At 41.2% G+C, this 25,177-nt stretch overlaps 3 protein-coding genes across 12 annotated transcripts in view; 2 read left to right on the top strand and 1 right to left on the bottom strand.

Moving 5' to 3' along the window:
* LOC135352010 (uncharacterized) overlaps nucleotides 1-17,086 on the top strand; it is a 27,704-nt gene extending 10,618 nt beyond the window's left edge. Inside the window, exons 5-17 of one of the 3 annotated variants that reach the window (XM_064551108.1) lie at nucleotides 1,355-2,156; nucleotides 5,676-5,770; nucleotides 6,282-6,362; nucleotides 7,466-7,594; nucleotides 7,647-8,360; nucleotides 8,426-10,315; nucleotides 10,374-12,368; nucleotides 12,428-12,664; nucleotides 12,788-13,792; nucleotides 13,921-14,727; nucleotides 15,316-15,383; nucleotides 15,580-15,663; nucleotides 16,083-17,086. In XM_064551108.1, the coding sequence (XP_064407178.1) occupies nucleotides 1,355-2,156; nucleotides 5,676-5,770; nucleotides 6,282-6,362; nucleotides 7,466-7,594; nucleotides 7,647-8,360; nucleotides 8,426-10,315; nucleotides 10,374-12,368; nucleotides 12,428-12,664; nucleotides 12,788-13,792; nucleotides 13,921-14,727; nucleotides 15,316-15,383; nucleotides 15,580-15,663; nucleotides 16,083-17,006 (8,831 nt within the window). In that variant the 3' untranslated portion in view covers nucleotides 17,007-17,086. Of the gene's footprint in view, nucleotides 1-1,354; nucleotides 2,157-5,675; nucleotides 5,816-6,266; nucleotides 6,363-7,465; nucleotides 7,595-7,646; nucleotides 8,361-8,425; nucleotides 10,316-10,373; nucleotides 12,369-12,427; nucleotides 12,665-12,787; nucleotides 13,793-13,920; nucleotides 14,728-15,315; nucleotides 15,384-15,579; nucleotides 15,664-16,082 lie in introns of all 3 variants that reach the window. The other 2 variants (XM_064551109.1, XM_064551107.1) reach the window with 2 other exon arrangements.
* The window catches only part of LOC135352017 (uncharacterized), a 24,410-nt gene continuing 16,259 nt past the window's right edge, over nucleotides 17,027-25,177 (bottom strand). Inside the window, exons 4-5 of one of the 5 annotated variants that reach the window (XM_064551118.1) lie at nucleotides 25,099-25,163; nucleotides 17,050-17,249 (exon numbers count right to left, since the gene is read on the bottom strand). In XM_064551118.1, the coding sequence (XP_064407188.1) occupies nucleotides 17,175-17,249; nucleotides 25,099-25,163 (140 nt within the window). In that variant the 3' untranslated portion in view covers nucleotides 17,050-17,174. Of the gene's footprint in view, nucleotides 17,315-24,820; nucleotides 25,164-25,177 lie in introns of those variants that run through there. The other 4 variants (XM_064551124.1, XM_064551123.1, XM_064551119.1 and 1 more) reach the window with 4 other exon arrangements.
* LOC135352011 (serine/threonine-protein kinase TAO1-A-like) lies at nucleotides 18,409-24,825 on the top strand. 4 transcript variants are annotated; one of them, XM_064551112.1, is made up of 9 exons: nucleotides 18,409-18,530; nucleotides 18,655-18,832; nucleotides 20,235-20,380; nucleotides 20,949-21,313; nucleotides 21,406-21,727; nucleotides 21,856-22,662; nucleotides 23,258-23,325; nucleotides 23,531-23,605; nucleotides 23,813-24,825. In XM_064551112.1, the coding sequence occupies exons 5-9, from the start codon at nucleotides 21,421-21,423 to the stop codon at nucleotides 24,737-24,739; spliced, it is 2,184 nt and encodes a 727-aa protein (XP_064407182.1). In that variant the 5' UTR covers nucleotides 18,409-18,530; nucleotides 18,655-18,832; nucleotides 20,235-20,380; nucleotides 20,949-21,313; nucleotides 21,406-21,420; the 3' UTR covers nucleotides 24,740-24,825. The 4 variants fall into 4 exon arrangements, with proteins under 4 accessions (XP_064407182.1, XP_064407181.1, XP_064407180.1 ...); XM_064551111.1 differs by having other exon boundaries at nucleotides 18,655-18,915; nucleotides 21,416-21,727; XM_064551110.1 differs by having other exon boundaries at nucleotides 18,655-18,915.

Raw genomic sequence — 25,177 nt, 5'->3', positions numbered from 1 at the left:
GCAAACTTCCAGTTCCAAGTCCATGTCCAGCTTGCAGCAGGCAAAGTTTTACTAGTCGTAGACCTCTGCGTGGGCAGTCCAACATCTCTAGCTCAGTATGCCCACGCTCATTTTCACCCTTCTACCACCCTTCTACCCTCACGCGACTTCCCGATACAGGCTCTCCTTTTTCCTAACTTTACGTCTATTTCTTTCTTTATTCCTCCAATTAATACCGTATTTTATCTCATTGAACGAATAATACAGTATTTTATCTTATTGAACGATTGTGATAAAGAACAGAAAAAGGAGAGCCTGTGTAGAGGCTACATGTATAGCACCCGCAGTGCTTTCATTATTCTACAAGCCCTTTTACATGATTATGCATAAACAAATATCATAGCACACGTTCATATACACGATAAAGGCGATAAATGCATGTACCGTACCCTCGCGAAAATAAGCCCATCTTGAATAAACGCCCATCCCCTCTTTTGCTTTGAAGTTCTTGCACGAGGGTATTTTCACTCGATTATAAGCCCACCCAGAATAAAGAGATGAGCATGCGCAGTAGCTGAATGTCACATGTTAACTACGAAGAAAGGAAGTTTTAGGTAGCAGATATAGTAAGACTATACTCCTTGCTGGACCAAGATCAGACATATAACTTTCTCTGTATGGATCAGTTTTCTCTTAAAGATGTATATGCAGGGAACAAGTAGTCCTACATGCTGAGAAAGGAAAACACAAAGTCCAAGAAAGTTATCACACACGCTAATTTTGCAGGTTACCTTGCCTTGGGTTTCTGAAACAAAGTACCTGATAGCTGCTCTGTAGGAGTGTGACCTACCATCCTTCGGAAAGTTTCTGCTAACATCTGACATTGACAAGCAACGAATAGAGTCAGAGTCCACTTCTTCGTGTTCATTCTCTTGTCATGCTTTAATCATACTCACGCATTAGTTTATAACATTGTTGTTGTCAATGAAATGTTCATACTAAAAGTATGTATTAAAATTAAAGAATTGTCATAGAGCAAAGTGTAAACCTCGATTTGAGGCCGCGAATGGGCGTATATTCAAATGAAAACAAGCCGTTCGCGATTAAACGCCCAGTCCCCTAATAAGCCTAGACTTCTTGCAGAAAAGGGTGGGCTTATTTTCGCGAGGGTATGGTATACTTTCCATGCTGTTTTGATTCATTCACGCCAATGTCAAGATAATTATAACAGTTCGAATACTAGTGAAATTTATACGTATGTGCATGCAAAATACTATAATTATACACGCTTCAAGATTGGTACAACGTTACCCGTGAAAGCCTACTGGTTTTAAAATAATTATTGACTGTTTTTCATAATCTTCTTTCTTTATAGGGCCCAGCTTTATCTGTCCATATTGTCAGAAATGCACGCTTGAGCAGTACTTGTCAAAAAATTCCTTCCACAAAGCAACTGGTGAAACCCTCTTTCCATACCTCAACACACCAGCACTCTCTAAAGAAGATCGATCAGTACTAGAGGCCACTCTCAGAAAGGATACTCAGAATATGATCGAGCTCTTTGCTAGAGCCGACACTGCTATTGCAAAAAATCTCAAGGAAGATGTAGCGAAGGAAGATGTAGCGGTGGTCAAAAATTTTGTTTTGGATATGATTTCATCTTCGGATGAGAAGGAATACATCGCAAAACTGGAAATAGCTGATACAATTCCTTCTATTTTTGTTGCCCTTAGGCCGTACAAGTCTTTCTTGAACTACAAAATTGTCAATAGTATTGTATTGGAATTCGGCTCCAAAAAGGACAAAATGATCATGAAGGATTATGTAATTGCATTCGACAACTATTGTAAAAGAAGTGCCTTTGAGATTCCCCGCAACACCTTTCCCAGCTTACCTGAATCAAGGAACGGTACAAACATTTTGACAGTGAAACTAACTTCAAGTGGATACTCTTCCCTTCGTGATGTTATCTCAGCCAAAGATACCATTGCTTCTATCTTTAACGTGAATGAATGGACATTTCGCTTATGCAGTATCGAGGATGGATGCTTGTGTCTAAGGTTCCTTTTTTCTGCAAAGGCTTTTGCTCAGTTATTTCCACCCACGGTTTCACAACTAGCTTCTCTCTGTGAGGCAGGAATCAGTATTTTTCAAGATGCACCTACAACTGTTGAGAGGTACTATTACTGATACAAAGGTGTAGGGGGCACATACCATTATAGCGGGAAATTTTCGTGGGTGCAAATGTTTGCTGTTTGGCTCCAGAGCCCTCAGCAAAAATGTTCGTGAGTTCTAATATTCGCGGTTCAATGTCAGGAAACCACACCCACCAATAGCTTTGCATGTAAAATACCGGTGCGTGCATGGGAGTTTATCCCGGCTTTAATTTTCGTGTTACTGCTCTATATACTTTCGAAAAACGCGAAATTTTGCACCTCACGAAAATGCTGTATGTATTGCTATATGTAAATAATCAGAATTCACTCTGTTCAAACTGTTCTTATTATCGCTATACAACCTTTTTCACCTCACTTGAAATATACACAAAAAAAGAAATGTACCACTAATTGACCTCAGGTATGTACATATAGTAATGGTCAGAGCTGGGCATGTTCACAGTTTCATAAATGATTGATTGTGCAAGACCAAGTAATAATGGGGGAACCTGGCCGTACAAAATCCTATCATGAGAATCTGAGGTGGAGAATGGTATATGGCAAAGGCTTGTCAATTGCTGTACCATTAAGGAAGCAGTAGATAGATTGTTTGTTGCTGAAGCTACTGTTTGGAGGGTTGTTGATAGATTTCAACACACTGGAGATGTGTCTGCTAATAAAGCCAGCCCAAGGGAGTACTGTCTAGATGATCTCACGATAAACTAATCGTCATTGAGATGATTTGAAAAGCCGACTACCTGAAATTCAGATTGCTGGTAGATCTACAAGTGCTGCCACATTATGCCCTAAACGTCTATAGGATTCACTCTAAAGAAGGCTTAGATCTAGGTCTTGCACATCACTCTAAAGAAGGCTTAGATCTAGGTCTTGCACAATCTATCATTCATTAACAATTTGAAATTGTGAACATGCCCAGCTCTGACTATTACTATATGTACATACCTGAGGTCAATTAGTGGTACATTTCTTTTTTTGTTTTTAAAATGTGTATTTCAAATGAGGTGAAAAAGGTTGTACTACAGGATTCAATTAGATTGACTCTTGTTCATCTTTCATCCATTTCTCACAACATGTGTCTGATCATGTGATTACAATACTGATGACATAATACGTAGTGACACAATAACTAATAAGATTTCCAACACACTCCCCCCGTTGACCAAACATGGTCAACAATCGGGATAACATAATCTTAAGTTCAGTCCTTTAAGTTCAATTGTCTTCCAGTTCATACATGTTGGGCTGCAACACGTGTTGTTCTTTGTCGAGTTTCCATAGGACCTTCCTTGACCACGTCAGCTTCTTGTTCGGTGTCAGGTTCCTCGGCATCGTTAGTTGGCTTCTCTGGTCCATTGGGCATCTCACTTCTAAGGGGTATAGTAGTTGGATCGGTCGATGCAGCAGAGTCTGTTGGCGACCTCTCGTGGCCATCTTGACTGTGGCACCCCTAAATTGTCCGTCTTGACCCTTCATGAGTTCCTGTATCCTCTCGAGCTTCCAAAGTCCACGGGGTAGGTGTTTGTTGTATACGATCACGACATCTCCAATGGACAGGTTGTGGTCTCCAGAATTGGCAACTTTCTTCACAGAATGGTAATGGGCTACCCTCAGTTCTGCTAAATACTCGGTTCTCCATCGATTCCAAAAGTGATTCAATGTATACTGCTGAGATGCTTAACGCGTTTCGCAAGTTGTGTAGAATTGATTGAGAACTCTTCATCATCGGTAGAATCACATAGATATCCAATATGGTCGGGTAAGTTTAGAATTCGACGTCCCACAATCAAATGAGAAGGAGCGAGTTCTTCCTCCAAATCGTTGGCCGAGATATGATAACGGCTTCGATTTCCGTGACTGCAGTGAGGAGTTCATCATGCGAGAGGTGGGCTCTCCATATCACTTTGCGTAAGCAACGTTTTGTCGATTTGACCATTCTCTCGAAGACACCACCCGACCATGGTGCGCGTTCAACGTTGAACACCCATTCGCAGCTTAGTTCCGCTAAGTGTTCCTTGACAGTACCGTCCTGGAAAAAAGTGAGGCTGATTACAGTCTTGCAGTCGGTTGACGAGTGGGATTGCTGGCAGTAGCTACAACTTACGCCAGCTCTTGTATGGTTCCTGCACCCTTGACAATAGGGTAGAGGAAGTTTGTCGGCCTCGATCTTGGTTTCGACGTGGTGGTGTATGGGAGGAGTTGGAGTTGGAAGCTCTCTCTCTAGCGACCAGTTCTTCTTCGAAGGTTTTAAGTAGGCTATCCATGTTCAAATCTGTGGATGTGACCTTACGGCTGACAATGAGACGCAGATCGGTAGGTAGCTTGGTTAGCAGCACAGAGGAGAGCATAGCCCCATACGATTCTGATTCCACTCCTAGGGACTTCAAACTTCTCATGCGTGATTCGGTGCTGTCGTAGAGTCGTCGCAGATCCTTCAGGTTCTGGTCTGATGTCACAGCCTCCAACCGTCAACAGTGTCTCCATATGCTTCGAGATTATCAGTTGTTTATTGCCAAACCTTTTCTGCAGGATCTCAATCGCTTCTTGATAGTTAACGGTCGACACGGTGAGTCCGGAAATGGCATCATACGCAGTTCGTTCCACCAGGGACCTCAGATAATTGAACTTGTCCGTGTCTGTTAGCCCATCGTTATTGTGAATAGCGGACTCATATGAGTCCCAAAAGGTTGGCCATTTCATCAGGTCACCATTAAAGTGTGGAAGTGTTAGTTTGGGCAGTTGAACTCTCGCCCCTCGTTCAGAACCTCGAGTGGTCGTAGGTGGGGCAATCCCAGGTGCTGTAGCAGGAGGTTCAGCTCTTTTGATTCGTGTCAAGGCTTCATATATTCGCTCCCGATACTCGTCGGCTTGTTGATTTTCATCATCAAGGGTTTCCTCTGGGGTAAGTTCAATAATCTAATCCCTTTAGTGTTTCCAACTTTTGTTCGAGGGGCTGCTTAAGTAGAGACAGTCGATCTGGGTTTGGGGGTGTTTCTCCAAGAGCAACAGCCAGTTGACCCAGAGTGCGCGTGGCCGACGCCTTGTGGCCAGTGCGTATTCTTTTCTTCCTTGTTGAGACTTCTGCGTCGGTCATTGCACACTATGTGAGCAGACAGTAGAGTGATCCGTTGAGTAGTCTTCGCAAACTTGTTTGTAGACTTCCGATTCCAATCCGGTTCGAAGGACCATCAGAATTCACTCTTACTTAACCTTAACTGTTCAAACTGTTCTCATTATCGCTATACTACAGATATTGACTCTTGTTCATCTTTCATTCATTTCTCACAACATGTGTCTGATCATGTGATTACAATACTGATGACATAATACGTAGTGACACAATAACTAATAAGATTTCCAACACTATATACGATGTTTCATATGTGGCATTTGCGTACTTCTAAAATAAAATCACCACGTACATGTAACGACAACAACCCATGCATGCAAGGGTAAGTGTTTGATTTTTCAAATGAGTCAATCATTATAGTATACTGTGTAATTGTGTGGCTTCTGTTTCAGAACTGAGATAAAACCCTCAACTGTTCCTGAAGATTTGCACAGCCAAAAAGTCAGAGATATATCTTCTGAAAAGGATGACTCTGAATCAGTGATAGGTGACAGTGTTCCGACCATTCAAGGTTTAGTGCTGATGTATGGAGGTTAGTATCAGCATTTATCACACACATGCATGTGTACACGTGTATACTCTACCAAGGTTACGCCCACGTTCGAAATTATGCCCATCCCCACTTTTGAGTGGAAGTTCCTGCATAGGCTAATTGCCTCGAGAACAGGAGTGATGCATTTGTCATGCAGACAGAAAAGACTTATGAGTGCACTCATTAGTCATGAGCGTAAACTACATGTTTTCGAAGATAAAGCTCATCCCACCTGCATGCATGTAACTGCTTTGTAGCATGCAATTAGGGTGGTCATAATCTTGGTAGAGTATGGTATAGGTATTGTGTAGGTGTTCAACAATCAACAGACCAAGACTGATGAAAATATATCTTAATTGAATACTCCTTTTTAATTATTTATGTCAACAGCCGAGGGTTAGCACCAGTGCTCTAATTTAGCACTGTATCTGTTCCTACACACTACATACAGATCCTCTAGCCTCAGGCCAGCGCAGAAGATCATTACCATCAGATGAAGAAGTTGAAACTCTGTCAAAGCGTCCAAAGAATGATGTCACTGTACAAGGTATACACAACACAATTAAGAGTATTATGAAACTATACATAATATAATAATTATATATATAGGGTTTTAGCTTTCACCCTCCTTAAGATCCCCCCATACACTGTGCGGGGGAGCAGACCAAAACACGAGGAAAAAAATTACTCTTTACGTCGATTTTCGCAACTTTGTGCGCTCTCCGTGACTTTTCTGATGGACACACTCGTTTTATGTCTCAATATCGAGTCAAAATTTAATTATAAGGCAGCGTAGGGTCATGAGGGTGCTTGTCATTCTGAGACTCCAGGCTTCTTTGCTGTGATCCTAGTCCACAGTACATATAATATCTATAGTAAAACGTCAAAATACTCAGCATGCCTCTAGTTTGGTTTAGTATTATTGCTCCTGAGTTGCTGTGCTATAAATAGTTAAGTCACACATGATAATCTTGTAAAAAAATCGCTCAGTATATGTATACAGCTAAGTCCACTAGCTAGAGTAACACAACATCCATTGATGAGCATCACAAATCTCAGTCAAATCTCTGCTTTGTATCATCTTCGTCGTTCTACTCGTGGAGTCTTGCAATTAAGTGTAGTGGCTGATATCTAATGCCATAGATCTATGCTAATGCTGAAGTATTGAAATGAAAATCATTAATCTTTCAGCCTGCCAATAGATCTATAGTGGCTAGCTAGCTAGAGGTACAAAACATATAGTGCTTTTGTGAACTATTACGGGAGTTGGCACATATGCTGAAGCAGTCAATTGATCTTCTTCAAGCCATCAAAGAGCTAGTTGAGCAACACGTCAACTCCTATACAGATGCTAAGCGTTGACCATTCGACGTCCCTTACTGGAGTTGCAAGATTTCTTGGATAAAATGTATCTTAACCGTGCCATGGAAGCTTAGCCATCTTGTTGGAGAGCAGCTTCCGTGTTTCTGCCGTTGCTTTGAGTTTTAGAACCGTCTTTGCTTACTTTCTTGAAAACTTGAAAACTGTGCATGCCTGGGCTATAATATCCTACAGCTGTTGACCAATGAGTGGTGACGTAAGTGTGGTATAAGTATATACTAGTATATACGGTACTTGTAAGCTATGCATGTCATTTGTTAATTTATGCAGGTTCTGTGTCTAGTCTCGATAGCAGTGGGATGGGTGAGATCAGCAGTACATGTAGTGAAGCAGACAATGAGACAATTGATGGAGAAGAGGCAGATATTGATACCACGGACATTGAATACACTTTTACAGGCAAGTAAATTATTTTTTAGATTATTCAGTATGATAGTTGATTTTATTGTAGATCCTGGATCTGAAGTGGAAGTAACCTACAATCAAATTCTCAACACTTTTTGTGAAACTAAACTTGAACTACAAAAGGAAATGGACCTAGACGTGTCTCCATGCTCGCTCTGGAAAGCTCTTCACAATGGACAGCAATGTATGGCATTAGTATACAATGGTGAAGGTGATAAATTGAAATTCACCAAATACATCGAGGATGTGCAAACGAATAAGCCCAATGTAATGCCAGCAAAATGCATTCATTTTGATACTAAACTCTATTCACACCCTGTTGTCCTGTTTGAAGTTCAGCAACCATTAAAAGAGTATTGCTTTTTATCTGAGGCCTTATCTGAAATACAACAGCTTTCATTGTTATTGAATGCTGCTATTAGTGTTCTTGGGTTCTCACCAAATATTACCCTTCAATTGACTACAGAATCTCTGTTTGTACACAAATATAGTACTAATGACACAAAAGCTATGTTTTTACCTATATATGAGCAATCTTACTTCCATAAAGTGGAACTCAACACCCAACCAGAGTTACCCAGCTTGAATTGGCTCAACGATAGTCTTCTTTTGATGGTTCATCGTAAACAGTGCAACAGCGATTCTAAACTACCTGACAACCACATTCTTTTCAACGTTTTTAAGCACAGGTGGTTCCCAGACAATAAACGAGGCTCTTCAAGTACAGCAGATGTTGCCAAAGAACTAGAACACATACTAGGTAAGTAAGTATTATTATAAGTAACAGCAATTATCTATGTCATTATAATTATTCATACGATTTAGAGTTGGAGAAAACCAGCCTGGAAATGAAAGCTACTTTTGAACTAGCAGATTCTGAATATTTGGAGGTACCACATTTGCACATGCTTCTCATTGGCCACACGGGAGTTGGAAAGACGTCCATCAGAAAGCATCTTCAGAACATTCCCTTTAATGATAAGGAGAAAAGCACAATCATAATGGAGCCGGAGCTGCTTTACCAAGAAACATTTGAAAGTACAATAGACTCCAAGAAAAGCGCCGTGGTATTTAAGAAGTACGACAGTGTTTATAAGAGCGACCCAGATAATATTTATCTCACTCTCTGGGACACAGGAGGGCAACCAATGTTTCAAGATCTTCTTCCTTGCTTCGCCAAAGTTAGATCCATTTATGGTATTGTTGTTCGACTTTGTGATTTGTTGGAAAATTCTAACGCTTCCATTAGACCTACCTGCCCACTTGAAATAGAGAGAGAGTCTCCTTACACATATACTGATTACCTGTATCGAAGTCTTTCCTTCTTAGACTCTAATTCACTGGATGTGCATCTCAGCAACCTTCCAGATATATTAAAGAAGAGAGTATTCGAATTAGCTAGTGCAACGGTTTTTCCTAAAATAGCCTTTATCGGTACTTTCAAAGATCAGATTAAAGTAGATGACAAGCAAGACTTGGATCAAATGCTCCTTCAGTTAAAACTCAATCTGAACTCTCAAGGAACGAACTTTCATGAAAAGGTAATCTTGCCTTCAACTTCTACACCCAACTCTTTTATGTTTGAGATAGACAACACACAATCAGGAGCAAAGTATGATGATCCTGGAATGAAAACTTTGCGAGAGCAAATAGTTTTCTGCACAAAGAGTGCCAAAGCAAAAATACCTAGCAAATGGATTGCTTTCAAGATTGATCTAGAACGAGAATCATGTTTACAACAGCCTTGCACAGGAATTGTGACATTTGAAAAAGCTAGTGAAATAGCTAAAAAGTGTAAAACAGACCTTAGAGCAGCTCTTTGCTATTTTCATGAACTTGGTATCTTCATATGGTATCACAACAAGAAAATGCTCCAAGAATATGTTTTTGTTGAGCCTAAGAACCTACTTTCCATTCTTGGAACTATTCTTGATCCCCAAGTGTATAAGGATCATCCTAAGCAATGGAAGAGTCTTCAAACACAGGGTATTCTGAATGTCCAAGTTGGTAAAAAGCTTCTAGAGGATAGTAAGACTGGTCTCCCGCTATCATGGATTCTAAACTTCTTTGATGAACACCATTTAGCAATGCATATGCCTTTACTGGAAAGCTACTTTATTCCGTCTATGCTCCAAGTGCTTCCCATTTGTCCTAATCATCAGCATGTATTTCATACGAGAATTTCAGCCTGTTCTGTATTACCAGCCGATTTACAAGTGGCACCACTGTTTTTGGTTCCAATCTCTAAGTTTATACCACCAGGTTTTTTTCCAAGACTAATGACCGTACTTTCTGGAATCAAAAAAGGCAGAATAATATGGAAACTGTCACCCGATTTTATAAATTGTAAGAACATGGTGTCGTTTGAAATTAATAACCAGTTTCGGCTTGTGTTCACTGAGTTTATTGATTGTGTTCGAGCTCACTTTGATGGACTTACTGATGACAATATTCCCCATATTGACCTATGTCTTCAAATTGTATCCACTCTTAATGTGCAGCTGCAAAGAGTTATCAATACGAAATCGATGCGCTTAACATTTGTATGTTCTTGCTCCGAACATTTATCTAGCATCCACTTTCTCAATTATTTGCCATTTGCAACTGATAACCATGTAACATGTGGTGAACATACTGGCAAACAAATGGAGCTCACTGCTGCCCACAAAATATGGTTGAGTGATGAACATCATCCAAAGATAGCTACTCTAAAAGGTAAATTATAATGGTGTTACTATATAATTATACAGCCAATAATAATTTATTGTTGCAGATGCTGAGGCTAGATTTGAGGCTGCGATGAAAGGAAAGAAGTTTGGTCTGCGATTCACAACAATTCTTTTTACTGGACTGCCAGGATCAGATGTCCATACCTGCAAGCGTTTGATTATGGATAAGAACTTTACTCCTTTTGAATCACCACACTCATTGGATCCCAGCTTTGAATTTAGTTACTATACCGTCAGTGATGAAAAGATTAAACCTTTACACGATGATGATTCGGATATGGTGTTTGCTTGTAATGCAGCTGTACAGACTCCAAAGGGAGCTAAAAATGACAAGTCAGATGAACATTCCATCCAACAACCCAATATAGTGCTTGGCCAAACCGAGCCAGATGAACATTTTCTACAGCAAAGACCCAAAGAGACATCAAGTGAAAACTCTGCAAGTGATCGAAATAAGCAAGAAAGGTCTGCTCAATCTGTTGGTAAAGAAGTTGAAGTACCAAGATCGATACCTGCTGGAAACTCCCCACAGCATCTCACTTCTAATCAGATTCTAATCTATGAGCCAATACCTAAAGAGAGTCTATTAAAATGTGTCTCTCCTGAGAATATTTTACAACTAATGGTAAATCGCGATCGATCGCTTACAAAAGATTTTGATAATTTGAACATTATTAATTGCGTATGCTGCTCTGATGTTTGGTTGTTGAATGTACTACCAATTTTCCTTAAAGGCATCGCCATAGGCATAAACTGTATGAGTTTGAGCCAAGATCTCGAAGGAAAAATAATCCTTCAGAAAATTTTAGTTCCCGAAACTGAAATTGAAGCAGATGTATCTTTTACTAATAAGCAACTAATAAAAGACATCAGTATGCTAGCAACAAAACTGATGGTCGTTGAAACACATGCAGAAGTTGAGTCGATTGAGAAAAATAGTGAAATTCTCTTTAGGGATAATGAGCAAGCCAAATTAATTGCTGATAAAAATGGAAAACAAGAAGTATTTGAAGTAGGCAAATCATTGAGGGAGATAGAAAACATCGAACGACAGCTAGTATCATCATTGGATTTGAGTGAACTGAAGCAAGTCTCTTTATTCTGGCACATGCTTGGTCACGCTATCAAGAAAGTTATGCAACAATACAATCGGAACTTTATTAGCAAGCAAGAAGTATTGACTATTGCTGCTGAATTCAGAATGTCAGAAACTGATCTTGAAATTGCCTTACTTAGCCTGCACATAACTGGTGTGATTCTTTACTTTGGCAATGTTCTTCCAAATGTGATATTTAAGGATTCGACCGTATTGATCCAATTGATTGCAAAGATAAACCTTTTTGACCTACAACATAATCGAGGAGCTATTATTCCCTTCTCTGCATTTGAAGTTTGTGAAGTAATGTATGCTGAAGGATTGTTCACATGTAAAGAAGCAATATCCCTCTTTAAAGATTTACATCTGTTAATTGAAATGAAAAATTCGTTATTCTTGATGCCATGCTTACTGAGGGAAGAAGTCAGTGTTGAAACTTTCAGCTTTGTTTCCGGTTTGAAAGATACCAAAGTTGCTCCACTTGTGATCCAGTGTTTATTAGCCCATGGTTGTTTTGAATACATCATGTGCTACTTGTGCTCACAGTACAATGGTCACCCATGGCCATGGAAAATTGATGTTCGTCGAGATCTATTCAAAAGTTTTGTGCAATTCATTCTACCCGGAGTCAATGCTCTCATAAATGTGTATAGAAAGGAAGATGCTGAACTAACTGTTTATATCAATTCAAATTCGATGCAAGATTATGAGTTTCTACCATTTATCAGAACAGCAATTGTTACTGGTTTAAACAAAGCCGCAGAAGCGTTTCACATTACTGGTCAAGCTCTTCCTGTTGTGGGGTTTCACTGCACATGTGGTCAGGTTGACAACACACACATGATCGTTCCTAGCACAGAGGGTCACTGGAGATGTTCTGCTACAAATGAAAAGCTTGCACTTTTTTCTACTCAAGACATCTGGTTTACCAAGATACATGATAGTAAGTATAAAATTAATTATTAAAACTTGATCACTATTTTGGGTTGTATAATTACATAGGTGCTGACGCAGTTACCGTTCACAACGTGTTTGCTGAACTCATTCCATGGTCTAGTTCGTGGTACAAAGTGGGAATGCTCTTCAACTTGGAGAGTGATGCGCTGGAAACCATAACAGTACAGTGCCGCCAAGACACGGATGCCGCACTAATGGAGGTGATCAGAAAATGGTTCCACATTCATCACAACCCAAGCTGGGAGGAGGTTCAACAAGTCATTTCGAATCTGAAACAATCAGGTATAATTTTAACTTTATGCAGAGGCTCTAAAAGTACAGTATAATTATAGGGCCGTTCATACTAGATCATGTTTCTCATTTCTACTTCATACAGCTATAATCACTATTTTCTTTTATCCTCAGATGACTCCCTGATTGATGACTCCCTGATTGATGACTCCCTGATTGAACGGTATTCCATGACTGAAGATGTCTTTAAAGAGTGTCTCCCTAACCTCACACTCTTTGTTAGCATATCCACACTCTTTCCATACTTGCTCAAATATCGTCTGGTACATCGGGCTGACGTCGATTCTGTACAATCGCCGAATCTTGATAATTCAACTAAAATATCTAATCTTCTCAATCTAACAAAAAGAAATGGAGGTAAAAATGGTTTTGCCCTACTCTACGATTGCTTGTTTAAGACCAGTGAGGAGCATCGAGGACATGATAAAATTGTTCAAGAACTTGAGAGATATGCACTTTCCTCCTCAACCATGAATCCCATTGCAATAGACCCATCAATCTTGGAGCCCCCTGATGCTGACTATGCTGTAGAGTCAGTGGATGCCCTCATCAGTGAAGTCTCTGACCACATTGGACGAGACTGGATGGTCCTAGCCAGAAGTCTTGGTTTTACGGAAATTGATATTCAATCAATTGAATATGCCAATGAACGAGACCTCAAAGAGCAGATTTATCGGTTTTTCAACGAGTGGAAGAGAAGAGATGGGCAAGATGCTACTCGAGATAAACTTGTTACTGTCTTGTATGAGAGTGGATTAAATGAAGTCGTCCTGAAGACAACAGATGCTCAAACAAGTAGGCAACAACATTCTGTGGCTGACTATCTCACCATAGAAGATCTTAAGAAAGTGTACCTAGTCACGTTTGATGCTCGAGTTAAGTGGCGAAACATTTTGCTTGTTCTTGACGTATCCCCGGCTACTATCAACAATGTAGGTACGAAATGGCGTGACAATCCTGATGACTGCTATCGTGAGGGACTGTCAGAATGGCTAACGGGTGGGGAGAGAAGCTGGGAAGATGTGATGGGGGCATTGTCTAGTCCTATTGTGGGCTTCAACTACATAGCCAGGACCATCGAGAAAGATCATCTACAGTCTACTGATATGAAGTCAGAGGGTACGTATAAGTACCAATTAATTGAGCTGGAATTCATATTATATAATGTTTGTTAGCAATCTTTCCTATAATTCCATGATCACTGTTAATTCACTGCCTCACCCACTCACTCTCCCCACACCCTACAGTTGACCAAAATCACCAGAAGATCAATGATGATTTGACCATTTTCCTGGACGAGCCACTCGGTAGTGGTGCATTTGGAGCAGTCTTCAAAGGCAGCTACAGAGGCGATCCTTGTGCTATCAAACTATTACATCAGGTTGCTATGGAGATGCAGACAAATATTTCCGCCACCAAAAGTGAAGATGCTAGCGATGCAATAGATCGTGAGAGTGATTTTCTCAAGTCGTTCCAGCACCCAAACGTTGTTCAGTTTTTGTCGATTACTAAGCACCCCAAATCAGGTGGTACAATCCTCGTTGTTGAGCTGATGGATTGCAATCTGAGATCCTATTTCTCTGGCCTTGATGAAGAGTCCCTCACTAGCGAATGTGAAATTAGCCTCTCCAAAGACATGGCTTGTGGTCTGGCCTACATTCACAGCAAGCTGATTATCCACCGTGACCTCTGTGGCGATAACGTCTTGCTGAAGCTGACACTGCCAGTGCCTGTTGCAAAGATTTCTGACTTTGGTATGTCGCGACTATACGATCCCTCCAAGCTCAGCTCCACCCTCACAGCCATTGGTCAGCGTAGAGGGTATCTACCTCCCGAGGCATATCGATTGGAAGAGGAGAATTACGATAATAGCCTGGATGTGTTTTCTTTTGGGGTGATTTTGACGCAGATTGTTTGCAAGTTAGAGACGATCAAATCAGCCAAGGATCGATCATTCCATGTTGCCCAGATCCCTCACACACACAGGTTGAGGATGCTTATCGACAGCTGTTTGCAAGAAGACATGACGAGGAGACCATCTGCCAGGGACATCTGTGAGTCTATTAGATACTGTATAGCGCGGATTTCGTGGGTTAGCAATCCTACACAAAAATTAAGTCAACGAAAATTATTCTTTAATTAGAATTATCTGCTATAACGTGCAAAGATTTAAAGGCTTGGCTTCCGGTAAGCAGTCATTCCGCGAACATTGTGCAACGAAATGCTTTTAGAGGCCATTCCACGAAAATTAATATAAGTGCCTCTAAAATTTCGCGCTATACGGTACCAGGAGTACATTAAGAGGAGTATCCAACTGTAGCAGTTGTAGTGTAAACCAGGTTACGGTAGGAGCATGTCATACCACGTCACTATCAGACCACATCTTAAGTGGGTGCGTAGGTGTAGTGGTTATTAGATATCGGCACACACACACGTGTGGTTTGTACCTCCAGCCCACATTTAATTTTATTCATGGCTAATAGTTTACACAACTACAAGTGTTAGTGATGGAATGCATGTGCGTGGGAGTTGCATACTCCTCTTAATGTGCTCCTGACGGTACCTAGTGCATGATAATTATGTGTTTTACACTTCAGAAAAATTTGTCGATTTTGTTTTTTACGTTTAATTCTTACTTTTAGATGTTTCACTGACAAGAGACTCGGACTCAGTGGAGGCAACAAAGAGGGACACTCTACCAGTCGAGAAGGTGCGTACATGTAGTGTGTGAATGAGATTCTTGATTACAGCCACAAACAACAGTACTGTTCCTTAGGGTGCTGTTTCATTGTTACATAATTTTTTTAGCGTAAAGATTAATTTTGTTCTGTAGTTCTGTAGCATAATTGTCTACTGCTACAATTATTACATTCTCCTATGAGTTCCACCAACGTTCCCCTGTACAGGCACACAGGGAACAGATGGAGCACAAAGATGCTGAGCTGGTCAAGAGAGACGCCATCATTCAACAGAGACAGGAACAGAGACAGGTGAGGTGCAATGCACCATTATATTATTGCAGAGCTATAGTAGAAGCTTTGATGTTATAGTTTTGTACATTCTAGTGGGCTGGTGGTCTTCACCTCTTAAGCTTCAGTATAGCGGGTAATTTTTAGGGGGCAAAATATTCGTGGTTCAGCCATTTTGAGACGTTTCGTGGGTAATATTTTGAGACATTTCGTGGTTGCATGCTGCTTGTACTGCTGGGAAGGGTAGGCAAGGTCGCTTTATTCGTGGGTAAAATATTCGTGGTCAGACCTTCAACTAGAAAACCACGAATATTTTGCCCCACGACATTACCCTCCATACGATTATTCAAAAAAGTGATTTAGTGTGCATACAATTATTGCTACAAGTAACACTCGCTTGTTAGTAGACACTATCCTAATTACGCTCATTCATTATTCAGGATCCCCCTCCAAGAGAGTTGAGACCTCCACTCACTCTGAAATGGAGAAGAGGAAAAGACATGCCGATCAAGATGGGCTACACAGTGCAGAGTGTTGTTATCGGTGACACGGCGTATGTTGGTGGAGGCAGTGCAGGCGATGATTGTAACGTGTGTACAGTGATGAAGCTCGAGCAAGATCAATGGACCAAACTACCAGAGTACACTGCCAAGTGGTTTGGTATGACATCACTCGCTAATCGACTAGTGCTAGTGGGAGGACGTGATCCAAGAAACAACACACCCAGCAATCAACTTTCAGTGCTCGAGTCAGGGGAATGGACTCACCCGTACCCACCAATGAACATTGCTCGTCAATCCTCAACAGCTGTCTCCTTCAACAACCACATAATTGTAGCTGGTGGGCGTGATGGTGATGGTCGTATCTCCTCTGTGGAGGTGTTGGACGTGGCATCAAGAAGATGGTACATTGCTCAGTCACTACCTAACTCACGATCAGAACTGAAATCAACTCTCATAGGAAACACCCTCTACCTAATGGGAGGGTACGATCACACTGGGCCAACCAAGACAGTGCACCACGTCGACCTCAATGAACTCATCATTACAAAGGCCCTTTCCAACCTGGACACACCCACTCTCTGGCAGACCTTACAAGAAGTACCACTCGGGTTGTCAGCTCCTCTCAGTATTGGGAGGTCACTATTAGCCGTTGGTGGAGCGAATGACAGAGTCAACCCAAGTTCATCGATCCACCTCTACCAGCCTGACACCAGGAGGTGGTTGAAAGTAGGAGACCTGCCTACTGTACGATACTGCTGCACATGCTCAGTACTTCCTAGTGGAGAGGTTATTGTAGCCGGAGGACAGATAGTAAATAAGATTAAAATCCAAACTGTGGATTTCTTCTCTATAAGTTCTTAGTTTTTTTCATGTCCTTCGTGTTATAATTATAAATTAATGATACTTTTCTAGCATAATAATTAAAGTTGCAACTGAATTTCGATTGGCAGCTATTAAAAATTATGCAAAAACAATTAGTTGGTACATAATTAAATTTCCCGAATAGACAAGAAACCGACAATAATTATACTAATTATGTGACAGTCTCATAACAAGTTCAGGTCCTTGCATGGTTGGGGTCTTGTCCGAGGGTAGGGTGGACGCCTTCTCCCAGAATCCAAAGTCTATCTCCTCTTCCGAGTCAGACAGTAAGAGGTGGGGCTCAGGAACTGAGGGGTTAAAGAGTCACATGGTCATAGTCATACTCGGTGGAAGTTTGAGGGCTTAGGAAGTAAGGGTGAGAAAATTGAAAGCCAATTGACATGGACACATTCAAACTGGTAGTGTGATGAAGGGTCTGGTACACGTACTGTACAATGTCATGTACAAATATTGTGAGCCAGTGTTCTCAATTGACAGACGTTTCCCTGTACACACCTAAACTGCATAGATTGAAGCATACCTTGTATACAAGTGCATGTACATACAGACTAGTAAGCATGCTAGGTTCCCATTCTCTGTACTGTACATTCAATAGTACACAGTGGACTCATTGCACTGCATAACTACACATTATACACACGTACCTTGTTCTTGATGAAGGTTCCTCAGTAGCCCCTGTCCATGGACCCATGTCTTCAGACTGTCCCTCACTGCTTATAGGCTGCTCACCAGACTGGAGGTGGGCTGCATGTAAGGGCTGGGTGTCAGGGGAGTTTTTAGTCTCTGATGACAGACCCTTTTCCATACTGCTGAGGTCTGTTAGCGTCTGAGTGGCCAGTTTACGTGAGGCTCCTCTTTTAGCAGCATAGTAGGCCTAGAGGTGTGTGTGTGTGTGTGTGTGTGGGGGTGGGGTCGTACATGATTGTACATTGCACACCTTCAAATACATTACAGGGAAACACACATCACGAGCTATAGCTCACGCTGTATGATGACAAAATTTAATGTATTTTCCAACTCATCTCATGCTATAATGTACTGTACAACACACTGTACACTAACACAGGCTCAGAATTGTCATCTTCCTATGCAGTCTAGAGTCACTCATTGAGTTGCCTCCCTTCTCATACCTATACGACGTTGGCTTCCTCAGTGCTTGCACCAGTAGACTGTACATGGTCTCTCTCCATGGTCCTGGCTATGTCACTGTGGCCCACAATAGGACTGGACAAAGCTTCCTACAAATCCAGACAGTGAAATGTTTGGCCACTGCACTAGCTTGTTCCATCATAGATTATTAATTATGCTTCAACTGTCAACTCCTGTTCTGTCTCTAAAAATGTGCATGTTTGCTGAATCAGCAATGTTATTGCGCATGTGACAAGGAAAAGGGTGTGTCTTGTAGCTAGCTGCAAAAGGATCTCAATCTCATGTTCTCTTACTTGTGTATCTACTCCTAGCTGTGATGAGAATAAAGATGCTGTAGTCTCTGGAATATTATCAGTGAGTACAGACACCACTGTGTACTGTAGATACACAGACTAGACATTGATACTGTAGAGACACATTAATTGCTTGTGAGTTTCATTGATGGCATAATTATATTATAATTATCACACACTAACAGATCTTCTGCAAACAACTATCGATACGCTTCCTCAACCTGTGTGTATGTGTGTGAGGGATCTGGGCAACATGGAATGATAGATCCTTGGCTGATTGGATGATCCAACAGGTGACACTGGACGGTACGAGACGAGAACACGGAACTGGACAAGGGGGTGTGCCAATGGGGGTGTGGCAATGTGAGTGTGCTGCTCTAAACTATAACATTTGTGGACTCTGTCAAGAGCTGCTTTAAGGAAAAGATGTAGCTCTATGGAATGTGGTACGTGTTTGTTTAGCTAGTGGATCTGATTTTAATCAAGACTTGCACAGTATGCATGCATGTATACGTATGTGCTGTGTCAGCAGAAACCTTGAAGACCCATACGATAACTTAACTGACCAATTTCCAGTGTAAAAAAATGCGTTCAGAGAGTTCTAGGTTTATATAGTGTGTTTAGTTTTAGCATCAAAACATAGATTGAAAAGGAAGGGGATTGGAAACGACCAGGCCTCCCTGTGTCAACGGGTGAAACACTTCGCGTTATGATTTCGTGCTCGTGAATATTTTAGTTTTTACCGTACTTGGTTGTATTTCAACTGTTTCTAGCTCTCCTATCCACTATTGATCACTCAGAAGCTGGGAGGTACTCTATAGAGAAGTACACCACTGACAAGCTCTAAGTCCCTTGTCTTTACTCTGTTTTTACTTTTTGTTGAGTTTAGCTTGAAATACTCCAGGTCTTTCCCTGCTGTGAAGCCGAAACAGCAAAGGACATTGCTTGACTTGGTTATTATGTATCTAAGTGCTATATAGGATGGTTTCATGCTATGGATAAGCTGTACTGTTCATAAACGTTTGCAGTATAGTCCTTCAAACTACTTTAGTATACTTTTAGACACACCACGGGCCTTGACCTCCCACGACTTCATAGTAAGAGCTATATATTCCTTCTTGTAATTTATTTGTTTAGTGATAGTGGCTGCGTTGCTTAGTCTACCTTTTAGAGCTAGATTCTCTTTAAGAAGTCATCACACTTTGTGTCTACTACCTTAAGGTGACATATTTTCACAGGTAGATTTGTTTGCGTTTTTACAGTTTTGTACATTTTGCGGTATAATTTTTTGCGAAATGTCGATCTGGATACATTAAACAAGAGGGCGGCCAATTATTTGCAAGTACTAATTTTTGCGATTTTACTCTCATTCGCAGAAATAGCAGAAATTAATACACGCGAAAATATGTCACCTTAAGGTAACTTAAACTATCGTATTACTACTGCAATTTTTTGAAAGTGTCAAACAGTGTCGAACTTTGTGAGTGCTTTATGACATCACTAAAATAAGATTGCATACCAGTACTTGTATGATAATAGCACAAACTTTCCTTATTGCAAAATTTAGATTGCAAAGTGTCAAATGTTTTCTCAATTGTAAAATTTGAACTCTGTACCCAGGCACATTGTTACAGTAGCAGTACAGTATCTTAATGTACAGTGTGTATTCTTGTAGTATGGCAATACAATGTGTGTGTGCTTCCAAGGGGTTTAATCATATCTCCATTCCTCCAGTCTTATCCCCCTGCCCACACACTCTCCACAGAGTCCCTCCCAGAGTTCATAGTCCACCACACAATGGAAGAGCTGTGTATGCCTTGTTGACTGGTGCTCCCCCGAGACTCCGCCCCTTCCCCTGCCCAGTCCATCCCTCGGAGGAGACCAGCTGGTGTACAACAAGCACTGGAGCAGGTGGGTGGGGTTTGCAGTGTAGGAAGATTCCTAAGAGCTGCTATATTATGTTACGTAGGTAGAGTACGTACGTTCAAGAGAATACGGTAATCTCATTTGAAGCATGTCTGTAGTTTTTGGTTGGGTCAAAATGATCAGTTTGCACCGTTAAAATGTCACTCAATTGAAGGACCTTCTATTGTTAAGAGCAATTAAAACATATTCACAATAGCTTCATGTAATGGTGAAAAAATGTCAGAGAGGTCAGGGTTCACCCGTTACCCCATTACCTTATTACCGTACGTACATGTAGGTAGCTATACATGAACTGGAATAAGCCATCACAATTATACACAGGTGTCAAAACATTCCGCTCTCTGTGACTAATCCACAAAATTGTCAATTCACGATTTTTTTACATACTATGTCCATATTCCAACTATATACACGTACCTAGGCTAGTACACTATAATATTAACCGTCACTCTCCTTGCATGCAATTCACAAAATTAATGTTTAGACCCTCAACTATTATTATATGGTACGTCCATAGTGTCATTATTAACCGTCACTCCCCATGCATGCACAGGTGCTTTGGTATCGTCCCTGCCTGCACAAGATGCTCTCTGCTACTCTTGTCTGGTGTTTTCCGAGTTCAACTCCTCACAACTTGTTACATCAGTCGGTGAACTCTGTCCATAAAAGAACACCAAATAGCTAGACACACTTATTTTACCTTGTGTGTTGTATTTTCCAGGTGTCAAAATAATTGTAACCCACCATTAATTTGCCAATGACAGGCTATGCGCATGCGCAATGTGCACAGTAGTCAAAGAAAGAGGGCGTGTCTCGTAAAGTTGCTCTGGTGTTGTTCTCCGCTAACCAACCTCACTGCACTAGCACTGTGTATTATCATGCTGTGATCAGAATGCTGTAGCCTCTGGGATATTATCAGTGAGGGCAGACAATTAACTGTGTATGCATATGGATGTGCTAGATAATTGCTTTTTGCTATACATTCATTGCTTTTTCGTATTCCACACTAGCACTATACAGAAAAGATGTCTGACTATCTCACAATAGAAGATCTTAAGAAAGTGTACTTAGTCACGTTCGATGCTCGAGTGAAGTGGCGAAACTTCTTGCTTGTTCTTGACGTATCCTCGGATACTATCGACAGCATAGGTACGAAATGGCGAGATGATCCTGATGACTGCTATCGTGAGGGTTTGAAAGAATGGCTGAAAAATGGGGAGAGCCGCTGGGAAGATGTTGTCAAAGCATTGTCTAGTCCTATTGTGGGCTTCAGTTACATAGCCAGGACCATCGAGAAAGATCATGTACAGTCTACTGATGTGAAGTCAGAGGGTACGTATAAGTACCAATTAATTGAGCTGGAATTCATATTATATAATGTTTGTTAGCAATCTTTCCTATAATCCCATGATCACTGTTAATTCACTGCCTCACCCACTCACTCTCCCCACACCCTACAGTTGACCAAAATCACCAGAAGATCAATGATGATTTGACCATTTTCCTGGACGAGCCACTCGGTAGTGGTGCATTTGGAGCAGTCTTCAAAGGCAGCTACAGAGGCGATCCTTGTGCTATCAAACTATTGCATCAGGTTGTTATGGAGATGCAGACAAATATTCCCGCCACCAAAAGTGAAGATGCTAGCGATGCCATTGATCGTGAGAGTGATTTTCTCAAGTCGTTTCAGCACCCAAACGTTGTTCAGTTTTTATTGACTGCTAAGCACCCCAAATCAGGTGGTACAATCCTCGTTGTTGAGCTGATGGATTGCAATCTGAGATCCTATTTCTCCGGCCTTGATGAAGAGTCCCTCTCTAGCAAATGTGAAATTAGCCTCTCCAAAGACATGGCTTGTGGTCTGGCCTACATTCACAGCAAGCTGATTATCCACCGTGACCTCTGTGGTGATAACGTCTTGCTGAAGCTGACACTGCCAGTGCCTGTTGCAAAGATTTCCGACTTTGGTATGTCGCGACTATACGATCCCTCCAAGCTCAGCTCCACCCTCACAGCCATTGGTCACCGTAGAGGGTATCTACCTCCCGAGGCATATCGATTAGAAGAGGAGAATTACGATAATAGCCTGGATGTGTTTTCCTTTGGGGTGATTTTGACACAAATTGTTTGCAAGTTGGAGACGATCAAATCAGCCAAGGATCGATCATTCCATGTTGCCCAGATCCCTCACACACACAGGTTGAGGAAGCTTATCGACAGCTGTTTGCAAGAAGACATGACGAGGAGACCATCTGCCAGGGACATCTGTGAGTCTATTAGATACTGTATAGCGCGGATTTCGTGGGTTAGTAATCCTACACAAAAATTAAGTCCACGAAAATTTTTCTTTAATTAGAATTATCTGCTATAACGTGCAAAGATTTAAAGGCGTGGCTTCCGGTAAGCAGTCATTCCGCGAACATTGTGCAACGAAATGCTTTTAGAGGCCATTCCATGAAAATTAATATAAGTGCCTCGAAAATTTCGCGCTATACGGTACCAGGAGTACATAAAGAGGAGTATCCAACTGTAGCAGTTGTAGTGTAAACCAGGTTACGGTAGGAGCATGTCATACCACGTCACTATCAGACCACATCTTAAGTGGGTGTAGAGATATCGGCACACACACACATGTGGTTTGTACTGGCTCCCAGCACACATTTAATTTTATTCATGGCTAACAGTTTACACAACTACAAGTGTTAGTGATGGATTCAGTCCGAGATGTAGAATGGAATGTGTGTGGGAGTTGCATACTCCTCTTAATGTGCTCCTGACGGTACCTAGTGCATGATAATTATGTGTTTTACGCTTCAGAAAAATTTGTCGATTTTGTTTTTTACGTTTAATTCTTACTTTTAGATGTTTCACTGACAAGAGACTCGGACTCAGTGGAGGCAACAAAGAGGGACACTCTACCAGTCGAGAAGGTGCGTACATGTAGTGTGTGAATGAGATTCTTAATTACAGCCACAAACAAAAGTACTGTACCTTAGGGTGCTGTTTCATTGTTAAGTATGGTTACATAATTTTTTTAGCGTAAAGATTAATTTTGTTCTGTAGTACTGTACATAATTGTCTACTGCTACAATTATTATATTCTTCTATGAGTTCCACCAACGTTCCCCTGTACAGGAAAACAGGGAACAGATTAAGCACAAAGATGCTGAGCTGGTCAGGAGAGACGCCATCATTCAACAGCAGAGATTGGTGAGACGCAATGCACCATTATAATATTGCAGAGCTATAGTAGAAGCTTTGATCCATTATAATCGTACTGTACATTCTAGTGGACTGGTGGGCGTCGCCTCTTAAGCTAATTAGAGAAAGTGATTTAGTGTGCATACAATTATTGCTATACAAGTAACACTCGCTTGTTAGTAGGCACTATCCTAATTACGTTCATTCATTATTCAGGGTCCCCCTCCCAGAGAGTTGAGACCTCCACTCACTCTGAAATGGAGAAGAGCAAAAGACATGTCAATCAAGATGAGCTACACAGTACAAAGTGTTGTTATCGGTGACACGGTGTATGTTGGTGGAGGTGAAGCAAACAATGATCGTGACAGGTGTACAGTGATGAAGCTCGAGCAAGATCTTGAATGGACCAAACTACCAGAGTACACTTTTAAGTACTTTGCTATGACATCACTCGCTAATCGACTAGTGCTGGTGGGTGGACGTGATCCAATAAACAACAAACCAACCAATCAACTTTCTATCTTTGAGTCAAAGGAATGGACTCACCCGTACCCACCAATGAACATTGCTTGTGATTCCTCAACGGCTGTCTCCTTCAACAACCACATCATTGTAGCTGGTGGGTTTGATGATAAAAGACGTACCTCCTCTGTGGAAGTGTTGGACGTGGCATCAAGAAGATGGTACATTGCTCAGTCACTACCTAACAAACGATCAGAACTGAAATCAACTCTCATAGGAAACACCCTCTACCTAATGGGAGGGTGGGATCACACTGGGGGGGCAACCAATACAGTGCACCACGTCGACCTTAATCAACTCATTTCAAAGGCCCTTTCCAACCTGGACACACCCACTCTCTGGCAGACCTTACGGGAAGTACCACTCAAGTTGTCAGCTCCTCTCAGTATTGGGAGGTCACTATTAGCCGTTGGTGGACTGGACGACAGAGACAACTTAAGGTCATCGATCCACCTCTACCAGCCTGACACCAGGAGGTGGGTGACAGTGGGAGACCTGCCTACTGTACGATACTACTCCACATGCTCAGTACTTCCTAGTGGAGAGGTCATTGTAGCCGGAGGACAGACACAACTATTTGATTACACTCAAACTGTGGACTTATTCTGTATAAGTGCTTAGCCACTATTCTCTAATTGTTTCATTTCTTTTGGTTTCACTTTAATTGTCATGAATTGCGACAATTAATAATCCTGATGTTTTTTTTATACATGTCAAGAGAAAGGCTCTAACTATCTTGCACAGAATAATTATTAATATCATTGTTGGTATATAGGGATTGTAAATAATATTAAATCATGTAAAAAACATTAATTATGACATAATGTTTGATTGGATTGTAAAATATAGTTATAGTTTAAACATAAACAATGGTCCGGTATGAACATAAATATTGTCAGAATAGACCACAAAAACAGACAAAATATGTGACAGTCTCATAACAAGTTCAGGTCCTTGGTTGTGGTCTTGTCCGAGGGTACCTTCTCCCAGAATCCAAAGTCTATCTCCTCTTCCGAGTCAGACAGTGAGGGGTGGGGCTCGGGAACTGAGGGGTTAAAG

Source organism: Halichondria panicea, unplaced genomic scaffold (genome assembly GCF_963675165.1).
Source record: "Halichondria panicea unplaced genomic scaffold, odHalPani1.1 SCAFFOLD_26, whole genome shotgun sequence".
In the NCBI taxonomy this organism is placed as follows: Eukaryota; Metazoa; Porifera; class Demospongiae; order Suberitida; family Halichondriidae; genus Halichondria; species Halichondria panicea.
Note: the sequence above shows the minus strand (reverse complement) of the source record. Positions and strands in the feature narration are given on the sequence as shown.